The sequence below is a fragment of the Panthera tigris genome, chromosome F2 (genome assembly GCF_018350195.1).
Source record: "Panthera tigris isolate Pti1 chromosome F2, P.tigris_Pti1_mat1.1, whole genome shotgun sequence".
NCBI lineage: Eukaryota > Metazoa > Chordata > Mammalia > Carnivora > Felidae > Panthera > Panthera tigris.
The window spans coordinates 37,857,967-37,877,200 of NC_056676.1; the positions used below are offsets into that span (position 1 = coordinate 37,857,967).

A 19,234-nucleotide genomic window follows, 5' to 3' on the forward strand; every position below is an offset into this window, starting at 1 on the left:
GTTAGGCACACATTTACCATATGACCCAGTAATCCCACTTCTACCCATGAGAAATGAAAACATGTCTACCCAAAGACTTTTACAAGAATGTTCATAGGAACATTGGTTATGCTTTCCAGGGACACCTGGGTGGCTCAATCAGTTAAGTTTGTGATTCTTGGTGTTGGCTCAGGTGATGATCTCATGGTTTGTGGGTCTGGGCCCCATGTGGGACTCCACTCTGTCAGCACGGAGCCTGTGTTGTCTCCCTCTCTCTCTGCCCTTCATTTTGAGTATACAATTGAATGACTTTTGGTATACTTACAGAGTTGGGAAACCATTGTCACAATCTATTTTTATAATACTTATATTCTAATATATAATATTAGACCTCACTCCCATTTGTAGTCACTCCCCATTCTCAATCCCATCCCATCTAAGCAATTACTTCCTTTTTATGGATTTGCCTTTTCTAGAAACTGTATATAAATGGAATCATACAATGTCCAATATTTTGTGTCTGGCTTCTTCGCTTAGCATAACCTTTAGAAATTCATTCTATCTAGCCAAACTATCAGTCAAGCATGTAATTAGTACATTTTCAAATACATAAATTCAAAGAATTTACCAAACTAATACCCTTTTTTTGAAGCTCCTGGAAAATGAACTTGAGCAAAATGAGGAGGTAAATCAAAAAAGAAGAAAACAAAGGGATCAGGAAACAGAAGAGAGTAATGTCAGCCAAAGGGACCAAGAAAGAAACCCTAGAAGTCTATTCTTCCACAAAGCAACAAATAAACTGTCAAAAAACTTCCAGAACCAACTTTTTTCTGAATTCTGGAATCAAAAGCTTACAAAACCAGAGGAATTCTTAGTGAAGAAAAAACAGCTAAATTTGGTAAAGAGTTTTGTGGCATTTTAGCTTGCTCTCAAGCATCTCCCCTAATCCAGCTTGGCAGTGGCCCTGAAAACAAATGCTCTCTTTCCTGACACAGGCTCCCAGGACTGGAGAGAACAGTGCAAACCATATTCTCAGAGAACTGTGGTTGTTCATTTTTACCTGTCTGGTGACTCCCTAAAGAATCATCTCAAAAGACTTGCCTAGTTATATCTCAACTAAAAACTATCCCAGGGAGGAGACTGCTATCTGAATCCATTTGACAAAACATTTATAGGGAAATATATTAGCCAATTCCACCTGGGACAAGGGATAACAATTAAAGCAAACAATAGGAAAACTCAGAAAGCTTGGGAAGAAAACTAGGGAAAAAGATGCTTTTGGGAATAAGGCCACTGAAAGACTCAAATGTTCCCAGGAATCTAGAAGACTACATGCATGCTAAAGGCTAGGTTCATGCTCAGAAAGGCTTGAGAATGTCCTAAGGTGTCACCTCTGGCTAACCTTCAGGTTCCTCGGAAACAAGTAAAGTCAAAGGAAGAGCTGTAAAATGCCAAACTGAGTACTGAAAGCAGACCCCAACACATATATAGAAGCAAACCATATGCAAAGATTTGGGAGAGGGTTTTTTTTTTCCTTTTCTGTTTTTTTGGTTCTAGGTATTGAAGGAATTCTTTGCTCAATCATCAGCTGACCATGAAGATATCAGAACAGAGACGTGAGTGGCCACATGTGAAAAACACAGACTTTACAATGTCAGTTCAGAAAAGTCACCAAACAACAAAAATGACAAGCAGCAACAACAGACCTTAAAAAAGGGAGAAAATCTGATTTCCAGAGTTAACACATTATATTCAAAATACTCAGTTTTCAAGTACAATGCATGCTAAGAATTAAGAAAGTATGGCCCCCTACGTAGGAAAAGAAAAAAAAAAGAAATAGAAACTTTCTCTGAGGATGAAGATATTGGACTTACTAGAGAAAGACTTTAAATAAACTACCTTAAACCTGCTTGAAGAACTAAGGGAAATCTTGAGACAATGTCTTGCCAAGCAGAAAATATCAATAAAGAAATCAAAATCATAAAGAGGAACCAAACAAATTCTGAAGAAAAAAGTACAATAACCAAAGTGAAAAATCCATTAGAATGGTTCAACAGCAGATACGAGCAGGCAGAGAAAGAATCCGCAAATCTAAAGATAAGTCAATTGACATTACCCAGTGTGAGGAGTATAAAGAAAAAAGAATGAAGAAAAATGAACAGAGCCTAAGAGATCTGTGTGACCACAGCTAGAATAGCAACAAATGCATAATGGGAGCCACAGGAAGAGAAAGAGCAAAAAGAATGTTTGAAAAAATAATAAGAGAAAACTTCCCAAATCTGATGAAATACACACACTGACACAATCAAGAAGCTCAATGGACTACAAACTGAATATGCTCAAAGAGATTCACACTGAGATGCCATTACAAGTAAACTGTTATAAGACAATCTTGAGGTCAGTAAGAGTAGCAGTTTGTCACTTATAAGGGATTCTCAATTGGATAAAAACACTGATTTCTCATCAGAAATCACAGGGACCAGAAGGCAGTGGGAAGACAAAGTACTGAAAACAAAAAACTCTCAACCAAAAATACCTACAACCAGCAAAACTACCTTTAGAAATGAAAAAGAACCTAAGACAGTCCTAGATAAGCAAAAACTGAGATTTCATTGTTTGTAAACTTGCCTTAGAAAAAATGCTAAAGGGAATCTTTTAAGCTGAAATAAAAAAGTACAAAGTAACTGGAACCCACATTGAGAAGTAAACACTAGTAAACCTAACTACATTGGTAAGTTAAAAACTAGTAGCAATGAATTTCTGGACGTAACTCCCCTTTATTTCTATGTGATTTGAAAGAAAAATACATAAAAATTCAGAATTCTGTATCTAGGTTGATAGATTCCACAACATGTAAAGATGGAATTTGTGACAATGGCAATGTAAAGGTGGAATGAAACTATAGGAGCAAAATTTTTTTATAATATTTAAACTAAATGGATATTAATTCAAACTAGATTGTGTAAATTAAAGTTATTTCCCAGTGCAACCACTAGGAAAATAACCTCAAAATATACAGTAAGGGATGGGGTGTTTGCATGGCTCAGTCGTTGAGCTTCTGACTCTCGATTTCACCTTAGGTCATGATCTCATGGTCATGGGTTCAAGCCCTGCACAGAGCTCCATGCTTACAGTGCAGAGCCTGACTAGGATTCTCTCTCTCCTCTCTCTTTGTCCCTCCCCCACTCAGGCATGTGTGTGTATCTCTCTCTCTCTCAAAATAAATAAACTTAAAAAAATATATAGTAAGGGAAATGAAAAAGAAATAAAAACGATACAGTAGAATCTATTAAACAATAAAGAGAATATTAACGGAGGAAATGAAAAACAAAAAGGATATAAAGTTATAGAAATAGCAAAATGGGTGGAGTCAGTCCTTCCTTATTAGTAATTACAATTAACTGTCAGTAATAAACACTCCAATTAAAAGGTGTGGATTGGCAAAATGGATTAAAAATAGGACCCAATCATATGCTGTCTACACATACTCACTTTAGATTCAATTACAAAAATAAGCTGAAAGTGAATGAATGAAAAAGATATTTGATGCAGACAATAACCAAAAGATAGCTGGAATGGGTATATTAATAACAGGTGAAAACAGACAAAAATTGTTATAATAAGATAAATAGGTAACATCATATATACATATGTGTACATACATATGTCAATTCATTAAAGTGATAACAATTATATAGTACTTAACAACAGAAGAAAAAAACAGACCAAATTGGAGGAACACAGAATTTAATAACAACAACTGGAGACTCCAAAACCCCACTCTCAATAATGAACCGACAACTAGACAGAAGATCAACAAGGAAATAAATGGCGGGCATGAACAACATTATAAGCCAACTAAACCTAACAAGCATATACAGAATACTTCACTCAAAAACACCAGAATATACATTCTTCTGAAGTACACATGAAACTTTCTCCAGGATGAACCACCTTAGGCTACAGAGTAAGTCTTAATTTAAAAAACAACGGTATCATACAAAATATCCTCTCTGACCATAATGCAATGAACCTAGAAATCAGTAACAGAAGTAAAACTGGAAAATGCATAAATTCGTAGAAATTAGAAGCATACTTTCAAACCAATGGATCAAAGAATACTGAGAAAATATAGAGACAAAAGAAAACAAAGACACAACTTTAAAAGATACAGCAAAAGCAGCGCTCAGAGCAAAAGTTATAACTACAAATACCTACTTTAAAAAAGAACAGCTCAAGTGGACCTTGGTGGCTCAGTCAGTTAAGCACTGAGTTGTGGTTTCGGCTCAGGTCACGATCTCACAGTTCGTGGGACTGAGCCCCATGTCAGGTGCTACCCATGCTATCAGCGCAGAGCCTGCTTGGGATTCTCTCTCTCCCTCTCTGTCCCTCCCCGGCTTGCACTCTCTCAAAATAAGTAAACTTTAAAAATAAATAAATAAAAATTAAAAAGAACAACTCAAATACCTAACATCAAATATTAAGAACTTCTAGAAAAAGAGCAGACTAATAAAAAGCTAGCAGAATGAAATAATAAAGATCAAAGATAAATGAAATAGAGCTAGAAAAGTAATAATCAATAAACCAAAAGTTGATTATTTGAAAAGATCAAAATGACAAAGGTCAACTAGAAAAAGGACTCAAATTACTAAAATCATGAATAACAAAGATTTTGTAACCTGCAACTTTGCTGAATCCATTTATTAGCTAATAATTTTTTACATTTACTATACTATGGATTTAGGATTTTGTACGTATAAGGTTGTATCACCTGTGAATAGAGATAACATTACTTTGTCCCTTCCAATTTGAATGTCTTTTATTTCTTTTTCTTAACTAACTGCTCTGGTTAGAACTTGCAGTATAATGTTGAATTTAAGTGGTGAAAGTGGGTATCCTTGCCTTGTTCTTGATCTTAGTGGGGGAAAACTTGCAGTCTTTCACTACTAATTATGATGTTAGCTATGGGTTTTTGATATACACCCTTTATTATGTTGGGGAAATTCCCTTTTACTTCTTGCTTGCTAAGAGTGTTTATTAAGAAAGGGCATTGGATTTTGTCAAATGCTTTTTCTGCATCAGCTGAGATGGTGATGTATTTTTTTTTTGTCCCTGCATTCTGTTAATGTGGTCTATTACACAAATTGATTTTCACATGCTGAACTACTCTTGGATTCTTGGGATTAATCCCACATGGCCATGGTATATAATCTTTTTTCTTTGCTGCTGGATTTGGTTTGTTAGTATTTTGTGCCTATATTCTAAGGGATATTGATCTGTAGTTTTCTTTTCACATGATGTCTTTGTCTGGCTTTGGTATCAGAGTAATACTGGCCCCAAAGGATAGTTGAGAAGTGTTCCTTCCTCTTCAATTCTTGGAAGAATTTGAGAAAGTGGTATTAATTCTTCTTTAAATGTTTGATGGAATTCACCAGTGGAGCCATCAAGTCCTGGACTTTTCTTTGGTAGGATATTTTTTGTTACAAATTCAATCTCCTAACTTGCTAGATGTTTATTCAGATATTCTATATCATCTTAAGAAGTTGTGGTAATTTCTGTGTTTTAGTAATTTTTCTATTGCATCTAGGTTATCTGCTTTGCTGGCATACACTTAACTATTTATAGTATTTTCTTATCATCCTTTTTATTTTTTGTAAGCTGACAGTAATGTCCCTACACAAAATCAACTGTATTTTCTACCCTATCAATGAACAATGAAAAAAGGAAATTAAAGGGGCGCCTGGGTGGCTAAACTGGTTGGGTATCTGACTCTTGATTTTGGCTCAGGTCATGATCTCACGGTTCATGAGTTCAAGCCCCATATTGGGCTCTGCACTGGCAGTGTGGAGCCTACTTGGCATTCTCTCTGCCCTCTCTCTCATCTCTCTCTCTAAATAAACTTAAAAAAAGGAAATTAAGAAAACAATTCCATTAGCTTGACAAAGAATAATTAGGAATAAATTAAACCGAAGAGGTACATGACTTGTACACTGAAAACTAAGACGCTGATAAAGGCTAAAATAAAGTGGAAATACACCCCATGTTCATGGACTGAACAATTTAATATTGTTATAATCCCCCAAGTGATCTACAAATTCATTGTCATTGCTACCAAATTCCTTTTGAAAGAAGAGCCTTTTTTGCAGAAATGGAAAAGCTGATCTTAAAAATCAAATGGAATTGCAAAAAACCCCAAATAACCAAAACAACCTTGAAAAAGAACAAAGTTGAAGACTCACACTTCCCAGTTGCAAAACTTGCTATAAAGCTATAGTAATCAAAACAGTGTGGTACTGGGACAGAATAGATCTATAGATCAAGGAAACAGAACTAAAAGCCCAGGAATAAACACATACTCCTATGGTCAAATAATTTTCAACAAAGGTGCCAAGACAATTCACTGGAGAGAAAAATAGTCTAACAAACGGTGATGAGGCAACTGGATAGCCAATGCAAAAAAAAAAAAAAAATGAAGTTGGGCTTATACTTAACACCATATACAAAACCTAACTCAAAATGGATCATGACCTAAGTGTAAGAGTTAAAACTATAAAACTCATAGGGGTAAATCTCCATGATCTGAGATTTGGCAATGATTTCTAGATATGACATCAAAAGCATGAACAACAAAATAAAAAAGATAAATCAGACTTCATCAATTTTTTTTTAATTTGTACGTGTAAGAACACTAACAAGAGAATGAAAAGAAACTTCAGTATAGTAGAAAATATGTGCAAATTATATACCTGATATGAATATATCTGGTAAGAGCCTAGTATCAGACATCTGATAAGGGTCTAATATATATGCATATATATATCAGATTTCTTATATACACATGTATGTGAGTGTGTATGGAGGGGGACAAGGGAAGTGGAGGGGGACATGGGCAGGGGAGGGGGAAAGAAGGAAAGTAGCAGAAAGAAAACAGATGAGAGTCTAGTGTCCAGAACTTTTATAACTCAACAACAACAACATAATCCAACTGAAATATGGTCAAGGGATTTGGATAGACCTTTCTCCAAAGAAAATATACAAATGGCCAACAAGCACAGGAAAAAGACACTCAATACCCTTAGTCATTCGAGAAATGCAGACCAAAATCACAATGAGATACTTCACACCCACTGGAATTACTATAATAAAAAAAAGATCCTAACAAGGACGTCAGGAAATTGAAAACCTGACACATTGTTAGTGGGGATGTAAAATGGTGCAGCCACTGTGGAAAACAGTTTGACAGTTCCTCAAAAAGTTAAACATAGAATTACCATATGACCTGGCAAGTCTACTCCCAGGTATATATCCAAGAGAAAAGAAAACGGGTGTTCAAATACTTGTACAAAAATATTTATAGCTATCCATCATAGCCAAAAACTTTACCACCCAAATGTCCATCAACTAAGAGATAAATAAAATGTGGCATATCCATACAACAGAATATCGTTCAGCCATAAACAGGAAGAATGAAGTACTGATACATGCTACATATGGATGAACCTTGAGAACCTTACATTAAGTGAAAGAAACCAGACACTAAAGGTCATATATAAGATAATTCCATTACATGAGATACCCAGAATAAATATCTCCGTTAAGACAAAAAGTAGATTGGGGTTTGTCAATGGCTAGGCAAAGGGGAGAATGGAAAATGACGACTTAAGGGATTTGAGGTTCCTTCTGGGATGATAAAGATGTTCTAGAACTAGACAGTGGTAATGGTTGTATAATACTGTACTAAAAGCCACCAAATTATACCTTTTAAAATGGCTTAAATTGTGAATTATACTTCAATTAAAAAAGAAGAAAGAAACCAAAGAATTGTAAAGGGGTGTCCCAAGATAATAGTAAAGTACATTCTAGGACAACAGTACTGAAGAGTAGTCTATACTGGAACAAGATAATGGAGGATTCTGAAGGAAAAGTTTCCTTGGGCTGGGGGGGGTGGGTAGAATACTAATTGATATATTTGTGCATAAGAAAAATATTACAGGTAAGTGTAAGAGCATTGTTGGAGCATTTAAGGGGAAAAGTTAACAAGAGTCACATAGGAAAACAATGCAAACATTAGCTCCAAGAAAAAATGATGGATAGTATGCAAGACATATGCACCTCTTGGCTAAACAACTGTATTTACATACTCATATAATATAAAGAGTGATAGTGCTTTCACTAAAATTTGTGAAATGACTATATGATGGGGAGGGGAGAAAGAAGGGTGAAGAAGTGAGGGAAGTGACATGGAAGACATTAAATTCTCATTTTCCACAATAGGCTGCCAATACAGAATATCAAAACAATTTTAAATTTGGAAACAATTTAAACATTTTATTTAGAAATATGGAGTTAAATACTAGAATAAAAAAGGTAATAGGGTATTTTCATAACCTTTAAACAAAAACTTGACAAAGATTTAGACTAAATTAATAATTTTTATTTCATTAAATAAAAAGTGGCTGGTGGGGGAGACTATTGGTTATCCCCAAGAGCAGTTCTTCCCTTCTGCTTTAGTAACAGAATTAGCAGGCTACTCAGCTAAAGATTACATTTTGTAGTCTGTTTTGTACAGCATGAATAAGTACTGGCCAATGAGATACCAAGTGAAAGTGATACATGCTACTTTATGGGTCATTCTTTTAAGGAGAACTACCTCTCCCCTTCCTTCCTGATGGCTAGATAAGGAGCGGGATGGCTGGATCCAAGGCATTCATCTTGGGCAATGAGACAGAAGCCATACATTAAAGATGGCAAAGCAATGAGACTGAGTCCAGTAGAACTACATCAGAGCAGAATGAACACACCAGCTCAATTATGAGCTGATACGGAAGATACAGAAATAGGGGTGCCTGGGTGGCTCAGTCAGTGTCTGACTTCAGCTCAAGTCATGACCTCATGGCTCTTGAGTGTGAGTCCCACATTGGGCTCTGTGAGGACAACTCAGAGCCTGGAGCCTGCTTCAGATTCTGTCTCTGTCTGTCTCTCTCTGCTCCTCCCCTGATCACACTCTTTCTCTCTCTTTCCAATATAAATAAACATTAAATTTTTTTTTAAATAATAAAAAATACTTAAAAAAAGATACAGATATAAACTTCTATCTTGTATAAGCCTTGTTATTATGGTCTCTCCCCTAAAGCAGTCAAACCTATAGCATGATTACTATAGCCAGAAATCAACCAAAAAAATATAATGAAACTTCCTGTGCACATGAGGTTTGCAGCTAAGCAAATATTAACTTACCATGAATACTAAGACTCCCTTATGAAATTTAAGAATTATGGTAAAAATTTACCTTTTTTAACTGGAGACTGATGTTGCTGTGGTTCATTATGACCTTGAGAAAAGGCTTGCATTCCATTCGTCTTACACTATTGAAAGAAAAAGAAAATATACCTTTTAACTATGGCCTAAAAACTTTATATAACCTTTTTTTTTTTAGCAGCCAAAACTATTTTCCTAAACAATCAAAGTATTAGTCAACACATTATTTCTGGCCGTAAAGGATAAGCAACCTTCTAAGAACACTTATTAAAGGCAAAAAATTCTTTCAAAATATATTCACATATATCTTTAACTACTTGTCAGGATTTTTAACTAACTCCTCTTCTGATTCCATGCTCACTTAGTATAATGGGGCCCAAGAAGTACCCCGATTACAATTTAGCTTCCCATAAATCTCCCTAGTGCATATAATAGTGGAACCAATAAGAGAATGTCAGAGCACAAGACCGTAAATTTCTCATAAAATAATGGGTTTTATGATTTTATAAATCAGTTTCACAAATTTGGGTCAATATATATAATCTATCCTTAAGATAGATCATCTCTTGGGGCACCTGGGTGGATCAGTCGGTTGAGCAGCCGACTTTAGCTCGGGTCATAATCTCCCAGTTCATGAGTTCGAGCCCTAATCAGTTTCACTGCTCTCAGCACAGAGCCCACTTTGGGTCCTCTGTTCCCCTCTGTCTCTGCCCCTTCCCAGCTCATGCTCTCTCTCTCTCTCTCTCAAAAATAAATAAACATTAAAAAAAATCATCTCTTTTGCTGACAAAAATCAGTTTGCAAACAGTAGGCCATACTCTGAACCATGGTAATTCATTAAGGTAGGTTTCTCTGGAAAAATCTATCCTAAAAAATGAACATCTCTGCTCTATCAGTCATTGTAGTAGCAAGTTATAGCCCATTCCTTAAATATTCGCAAATTCTACCAAGGTAACTCCACGAAGTCAGAAAGTTATCTAACCCTATGACAAAATGAAAAGTAATAAGATAATTCTACGGTACGAGTCACCAAAATAAGTTATCAGGAAAAAAAAATCAAATTTTAACAAAATTTTTAAGTAGAGGTAGAAAATATATGAAAATGGCAAAGATTTTCATTCTCCAAGGTTTTTGTTCCTGTTAGATTTAATAAACTATAATATGAATGTTATGGTCCTTTTTAAAAATTAGTTTTTTAAATTTCAAAATTGCAGCAGAGGCACACTTCACTGACACTAAAATGCAAGCCTAAAATCAAACTTAAAAGTAAATTTTAATCTGAAAAAAAATTAAAAAACATTTTTAAAATAGTATCTAAAAGAATAAAATACTTACTAATAAATTTAACCAAGGTGGTAAAATATTTGTATGTGGAAAACTATAAGACACTGAAGAAATTAAAGATGACACAAATAAATGGAAAGATATCCTGTGTTCATGGATTGAAAGATTATTGTTAAAAAGTTCTTACTACCTAAACTGATCTACAGATTCAGTACAATCCCTTTCAAAATTCCAGTAACAGTTTTTACAGAAATAGGAAAAGCAGTTCTAAAATTCATATGGAACCACAAAAGACCCTGAGTAGCCAAAGTAATCTCGAGTAGAAGAACAAAGCTGGAGGCATCACACTTCCACACTATATTACAAAGTTATAATAATCAAAACATTACAATGCTAACATAAAAAGACATAATAGGGCGCCTGGGTAGCTCAGTCAGTAAAGCATGCAACTCTTGATCTTGGGGTCATGAGTCCCTTGGTGTAGAGATTAAAAGTCTTGAAAAGATTAGATATCCACATGCAAAAGAATGAAATTGGACTCTTACACTATACAAAAATGACCTCAAAATGGATCAGAAACAAATAGAAGATCTGAAACCATAAAACTCATAGGAGAAAACATATTGAAAAAGTTCCTTGACACTGGTCTTGGCAATGATTTTTTGGATATGACATCAAAAGCACAAGCAACAAAAGCAAAATTAAGTGGGACTACATCAAACTAAAAAGCTTCTGCACAGCAAAAGCAGCCGTCAACAAAATGAAACAGCAACCAACAGAATGGGAGAAAATATTTGCCAACCATATTAGCAATAAGGGATTAATATCCAAAATATATAAAGATCTCATACAACACAACAGCAAAATAATAATAATAATAATAACCTGATTTAAAAATAGGCAAAAGACCTGAATAAACATTTTTCCAAAGAAAACACACAAATGGCCAAGAAGCACATGAAAAGATTCTTAACACTGCTAAATCGTGAGGGTAATGCAAATCAAAACTAGACTGAGATACCACCTCACACCTGTTAGGAAGGCTATTATCAAAAAGACAAGAAGTGCTAGCAAGAATGGGGGTTGGGGGCGAAAAGGAATCCTTGTACAATGATGGCGGGAATGTAAACTGGTTCAGCGATTTTGGAAAACATTATGGAAGTTCCTCAAAAAATTAAATGTAAAACTGCCATAAGATCCATCATCCCCACTTCGGGGTATACACCCAAAGGAAATAAAATCGCAATCTTGAAGACTATGCATTCCCATGTTCACTGCATCATTATTCACAATAGCATTATTCACAAGTCCATCAACAGAGGAATGGGTAAGGAAAATGTGATAGAGATATACAAAAAATATATAAATAGGATATTATTCAGCCATAAAAAGAGAAGCAAATCCTGACATATGTGACAACATGGATGAACCTGGAGGACATTATACTAAGTGAGATAAGCCAGACACAGAAAGACAGAGGACATCATACTAAGTGAAATAAGCCAGACACAGAAAGACAAATATTGTACGATCTCACTTATATGTGAAATTTCAAAAGTCAAATTCATAGTATTAGAGAATAGAATGGTGATTGCCAGGAGTGGAGGACAGAGAAAATGGGGAGATGCTGGTCAAAGAATACAAATTTTCAATTATAAGATAAGTTCTGGAGATCTAATATACAGCATAGTGGTTATAATTGTTAATATTGTATTATATGCTTAAAATTTGCTAATTGTTCCCACCACACACACACACACACACAAAAACTGGTAACTATGTCAGGTGATGAACGTGGTAATTAACTTGTTATAATAATATCAAGATGTATACGTTCATTAAACAGGTTGTACACCTTTATAAAAAATCATGTTGTATAACCTAAATATATTCAATTTTTGGAAATCACATATCAAGAAATCTGAAAAAAATGTACTTTATCATTTATGCATATATTAACAACTAAAAATACTGATTATTTCAAATATACTGATTATTTCAAATCTTTCATAGCATATAAGAACTTACATCTACTAAAATTTTATGTTAGTTTGTTATCTCAATTATCATATTACAATAAAGTCATGTATAATCTTACAAATTTTACAATCTTACATAATCAAATCAATAAAATTTGAGAATTCTATAATGAAGATATGCAGAAAGTGTCATGGAAGGAATGAGTAAGAGAATAAAACTTGACTTAAAAATGTCAGGAAAGGTTTTACATAGGCGGTGATGCTTAAACAACACTTGGAGGATTAGTAGTAGTTAGGGTGGCTTAACTAGTGAAAAGTGAATGTTCATGGAAGAAAAGATCCTTATGCTAGAAAATACACAGAGCGGTAAGATATGCCAACATGGTTAAGTTGTTAATTCTTCTCAAATTCATCTTTAGACTCAATCAAATTCCAACAGACTTTCTGTAGATACTGACAAGCTCACTTAAAACTTACATGGAAATGCAAAAGACCTAGAGAGCTGAGACAAATTTGAAAAAGAATAAAGTTAGTGAATTTTCACTATCTGAAATGAAGGCTTATCATAAAGCTACAGCAGTCTATAAGTAAAATGTGATGTTGACAAAAAGATGGACATATGGGAGACCCATGTACAGTGTGTAACTATAGTTAACAATACTGTGTTGTATAACTGAAAGTTGCTAAAAGAATAAATCTTAAATGTTCTCACCATAACAACAACAAAATAATTATGTAAAATTAAGGATGTGTTAACTAAATTGATTTTGGTAAACATTCTGCAACATATTGCATGTATCAAATCATCATCACACTGTATACCTTAAACTGACACAATGTTACATGTCAATTATACCTCAATAAAGTGGGGAGAAAAGACATATAAATCAATAAATAATAGGGAGTTTAGAAATCAACACACATATGATATACTAATTTTCAACACTCTTACAATTCACTGATAAAAAGACAAACAACCCAAATATTAAAAATATGCAAAATATTTGAACAGACACTTCACCAAAAAGGAAAAAAAGAAAAATACAAATGGCAAGTAAGTTCATGATAAGGTGCTCAATCTCATTAATCATTATGAAAATGCAAATTTAAAATATAATTAGAGGATGCAAAAATCCTCAACAAGATACTAGCCAACCGGATCCAACAATACATTAAAAGAATTATTCACCATGACCAAGTGGGATTTATACCTGGGATGCAGGGCTGATTCAACATCTGCAAAACAGTCAATATGATACATCACATCAATAAAAGGACAAAAACTACATGATCCTCTCAACAGATGCAGAGAAAGCATTTGACAAAATACAACATCCTTTCTTGATAAAAACCCTCAAGAAAGTAGGGACAGAAGGATCATACCTCAAAATGATAAAAGCCATATATATGAAAGACCCAACACTAATATCATCCTCAATGGGGAAAAACAGAGCTTTTCCCCTAAGGTCAGGGATGTCCACTCTCGCCACTGTTATTCAACATAGTATTGGAAGTCCTAGCCTCAGCAATCAGACAACACAAAGGAATAAAACGCATCCAAACTGGCAAGGAGGAAGTCAAACTTTCACTCTTTGCAGATGACATCATACTCTATATGGAAAACCCAAAAGATTCCACCAAAACACTGCTAGAACTGATCCATGAATTCAGCAAAGTTTCAGGATATAAAATCAATGCATAGAAATCAGTTGCATTTCTATACACCAATAATGAAGCAACAGAAAGAGAAATCAAGGAACCAATCCCATTTACAACTGCACCAAAAAAACCATAAAATACCTAGGAATGGTGAAAAAGCTACACACTGAAAACTACAGAAAGCTTATGAAAGAAATTGAAGGAGACACAAAAAATAGAAAAATATTCCATGTTCCTGGATTGGAAGAACAAATATTTTTAAAATGTCGATACTACCCCAAGCAATTTATACATTCAATGGAATCCCTGTCAAAGTGACAACAGCATTCTTCACAGAGCTAGAACAAACAATCCTAAAGTTTGCATGGAACCAGAAAAGATCCCAAAGAGCCAAAGCAATCTTGAAAAAGAAAACCAAAGTTGGAGGCATCACAATCCCGGACTTCAAGATGCATTACAAAGCTCTAATTATCAAGACAGTATGGTGCTGGCACAAAAACAGATATTTAGATCAATAGAACAGAATAGAGGACCCAGAAATGGACCCACAAACATATGGCCAACTAATCTTTGACAAAAGCAGGAAAGAATATCGAAAGGAATAAAGACAGTCTCTTCAGCAAATGGTGTTAGGAAAACTGGACAGCGACATGCAGAAAAATGAACCTGGACCACTTTTTTTACACCACAAAAATAAATTCAAAATGGATGAAAGACCTAAACAGGAAGCCATCAAAATCCTATAGGAGAAAGCAGGCAAAAACCTCTCTGACCTTGGCCGCAGCAACTTCTTACTCAACACGTCTACAGAGGCAAGGGAAACAAAAGCAAAACTGCACTATTGGGACCTCATCAAGATAAAAAGCTTCTGCACAGCAAAGGAAACTATCAGCAAAAATAAAAGGCAGCTAACTGAATGGGAAAAGATATTTGCAAATGACATATCAGATAAAGGATTAGTATCTAGAATCTATAAAGAACTTATGAAACTCAACACCCAAAAAATAATCCAGTGAAGAAATGGGCAAAAGACATGAATAGACACTTTTCCAAAGAAGACATCCAGGTGGCCAACTGACACATGAAAAGATGCTCAACATCACTCATCATCAGGGAAATACGAATTAAAACCACAATGAGATACTACCTCATACCAGTCAGAATGGCTAAAATTAATAAGTCAGGGAACAACAGATGTTGGCAAGGATGTGGAGAAAGAAGATCTCTTTTGCACTGCTGGTGGAATGCAAACTGGTACAGCCACTATGGAAAACTTCAAGAGGTTCCTCAAAAATGTTAAAAATACCCCATGACCCAGCAATTGCACTACTAAGTATGTATCCAAGGGATACAAGTGTACTGTTTTGAAGGGGCACATACACCCCAATGTTTATAGCAGTGCTATTGACCATAGCCAAATTATGGAAAGAGCCCAAATGTCCATCGACAGATGAATGGATAAAGAAGATGTGGAATGGGGGCGCCTGGGTGTCTCAGTCGGTTGAGCATCCAACTTCAGCTCAGGTCGTGATCTCACGGTTTGTGAGTTCAAGCCCCGTGTTGGGCTCTGTGCTGATGGCTCAGAGCCTCGAGCCTGCTTCAGATTCTGTGTCTCCCTCTCTCTCTGACCCTCCCCTACTCACACTCTGTCTCTGTCTCTCTCTCTCTCTCTCTCTCTCAAGAATAAACATGAAAAAAAAGAAGAAGATGTGGTGTATACACACACACACACACACACACACACACACACACACACACAATGGAGCATTACTCAGCAATCAAAAGAATGAAATCTTGCCATTTACAACAACGTGGATGGAACTAGAGGGTATTATGCTAAGGGAAATAAGTCGGTCAGAGAAAGACAAATATCATATGACTTCATTCATATGTGGAATTTAAGATACAGAACAGATGAACAGAAGGGAAGCGAAGCAAAAATAATATAAAAACAGGGAGGGGGACAAAACATGAGACTCTTAAATATGGAGAACAAACAGAGGATTGCTGGAGGGGCTGTGGGTGGGGGGATGGGCTAAATGGGTGAGGGGCACTAAGGAAGACACTTGCTGGGATGAGCACTGGGTGTTATACATAGGGAATGAATCACTGGAATCTACTCATGAAATCATTATTGCACTATATGCTAACTTGGATGTAAATTATAAATAAATAAATAAATAAATAAATAAATAAATAAATAAATAAATAAAATATACTTAGATACTAACACTCACATCCTAAAATGGCTAAAAAGTGGTAGGCTCTGAAGCAACTGTAACCGGCACATACTACTGGTGGGAATGTAAGTACAACCACTTCAGAAAACATACCACCTGTTTCTTGTAAAGATTACCTGTTAACATACTACTACTACTTCAGTTTTATAACGCAGAGAACCTCTCAAACATGTATAAAATATATGGAGGGATGTTCGCTGTAGCATTTACTATAATATAGAAACAAGTGCCAAGCCCATCAAGAGAAAATGAACAACAAAATAAATGTAGTTATTTGTATGTAAAAAGAGATTTTTTTATGTCAGCACATATAGAACTGCTTTGTTCATTTTACAAGTTGCCTAATATTCTATTTATTATGAATATACTTATTCTTATGCATGCATTATCTATTTCTAGAAGTATCTAGGTAAGAAACTGGTAGAATGGTCACTTCTGATCAGAGGAAATCAGTGACTACGGGATAGCGATTGCAGGGAAATTTTCCATTCATGCCATTTTGCATGTTTTCAATTTTGATTATTGTACTTATTCAAAAAGATAGTTTAAAACATAAACCTAAATGAGAAAAGAATGGCAAAAACACATGTGGGTACAGTACTATTTATATAAAATTACAAAACAGTTAAAACAATTCTACTTGTTGTAGCAAAAGTATGAACACATTCATGAAAACAGTAACAAATCGAGAACATTTGGAAGAAGGTGAGAAGGAAGGTGAGAAGACAATGGGATGGTGGAGGGGACACGGTCCACAGACACAGCCAGGAGAACTGCTGCACAAATGGAGAGAGCAGTTACTCCATGCCAGACACAGTGCTCAGAACTTTGGGAGCCTCAGCTCACTGCTGCCTCCTCCTTACACCAACCTAGGAGCCCCATTTTCAGGTGAGGAAACTGAGGCTCTGACAAGTGAAAGAAATCACTCACGCCAGGTCACGGGGCTGGGAAGTGACAGAGCCGGGGCTCAAGCTCATCTTCCTCTCGGAACCCTGGCATGTGGCTGTGTCTCTCTCAGGCCAGCTACCCCCTCTCTGGACCCATCTCCAGGACAAGTCCCAAGGCACACCCTTAATGCAATGCTTGGGGATGGCAGAAAATAAGATTCCATTGCACAGTGAGAACTATTCTCACATACCTACACATGGAGTGAGAAGAGGAGGGTGTGAAGAAAATGAAATGGTGGGATTCTATCCTAAAGCCAAGACTACACTGTATGTTAACTAACTTGAGAATAAATAAAATAAAATTAAAAAAGAAAACGAGATAGTGGAGGGATATAGAGGGTTTTGAACATTATCTTAGTTAGGTTTTTTCTTTAACATTTTCTAAAACAAACAAATATAGCAAAATGTTTAGGCTTGAAAATGGTGGGCAACAGGTATAATTTTCTTTAATATAATTTCAAAAAGTATATAAAGCATGGGGCACCCGGGTAGTTCAGTCTGTTAAACATGAAACTCTTGATTTTAGCTCAGGTCATGACCTCACGATTTGTGAGTTCGAGTCCCACATCAGGCTCCACACTGGCAGTGCAGAGCCTGCTTGGGACTCTCCCTCTCTCTCTGCCCCTCCCCACCCCTCTCTCTCAAAATAAATATATAAACTTAAAAAATAATTTCAAAAATAATTAAAAAAAAAACTATATAAAGCACCCAGCACAGTGCCCGGCATAAAATACTCATCTAACAAATGTTACCTTCCAGTCTGCAATGCTTCATTTTATTATAATTTCTAGGACTTACTCTGCTAACTCCGCTTTGTAAGCACTGAGTTTTGCACGGATATTCGTTTTGAAAGTTGAAAGGGAATACTGCTCCTATTAGGACAGAAAAGAAGAAAACTACATTAAACACCCATTACCACAACCTAAAAACCTTAAGTACCCAAAATATTCTAGGCACTGTTTTGAAATATTTTCTGATGGTTCCTCTACTCAACAAACATTCATTCAACACTATAAAACACTATGAAATGTCACCCACTATGTTAGGGAATGGGTATGTAAGTGTGAAAAGAGTTCAGAGATAAAAGAGTTCATGGTCTGTTTTGAGAAACAAGCTCATAAACAATTACTATGATAAAAACAAGTTATCTGAGAGGTACAGAGAAGATACTAGGGCTTTGTGATATAGAAGCTTTGCAAAAGGAAGTAATTCTATCTGGATCTTAAAAACAATTTTGGGGGGATGTGAGCTAGTTAAGGAGTACAGAAGAAGTATATTGAAAAAGGTCAAAATTAATTTCTGATTAAACTTTTCTACCCAATAAACCCACTCCTTTCTGGATCTTAAGAGGATATAATTAAATGAGAGATGAGCCCACTACCTTTTGCCCCTACAAGGGCCTTGGAGGGAAAGGATGAACAAAAAACTGCATCTGTACAGATGAGGGAGTGAGAGGTGCTGTGAAAAGGCTGGTCACAGAAGGAGCTGCTGCCAATGGCTTTATACCCTTCCCTTTACAAGAAAATCTGAGACTTGATCCTAAACAACTGCTTATTCAGCACACCAGAAGGAGATGCATCAGGGCACCTGGGTGGCTGAGTGGGTTAATCGTCCAACTCTCGATTTCGGCTCAGGTCATGATCTCATGGTTCATGAGACCAAGCCCGGTGCCAGGCTCTGTGCTGACAGCATGCAGCCTACTTGGGATTCTGTCTCCCTCTCTCTCTGCCCCTCCTGTGCTCATGCTCTCTTTTAAAAATAAATAAATAAACATTTAAAAGAAAGAGAGAGAGAGAGAGAGAGAGAGAGGACATGGCATCAACACTGCCAAAGCTATGGTCCAGAAGATTCCTTAATTTCATTTGTCTGTCTTAAGTCACACAGCCAT

The 19,234-nt window shown here is 35.7% G+C and overlaps 1 protein-coding gene across 1 annotated transcript in view; it reads right to left on the reverse strand.

The window, feature by feature from the left end:
- CF2H8orf88 (chromosome F2 C8orf88 homolog) overlaps positions 1-19,234 on the reverse strand; it is a 36,880-nt gene that overhangs the window by 9,458 nt on the left and 8,188 nt on the right. Inside the window, exons 3-4 of the mRNA XM_042973445.1 lie at positions 18,145-18,218; positions 9,269-9,344 (exon numbers count right to left, since the gene is read on the reverse strand). Of these exons, the coding sequence (XP_042829379.1) occupies positions 9,269-9,344; positions 18,145-18,218 (150 nt within the window). The remainder of the gene's footprint in view (positions 1-9,268; positions 9,345-18,144; positions 18,219-19,234) is intronic.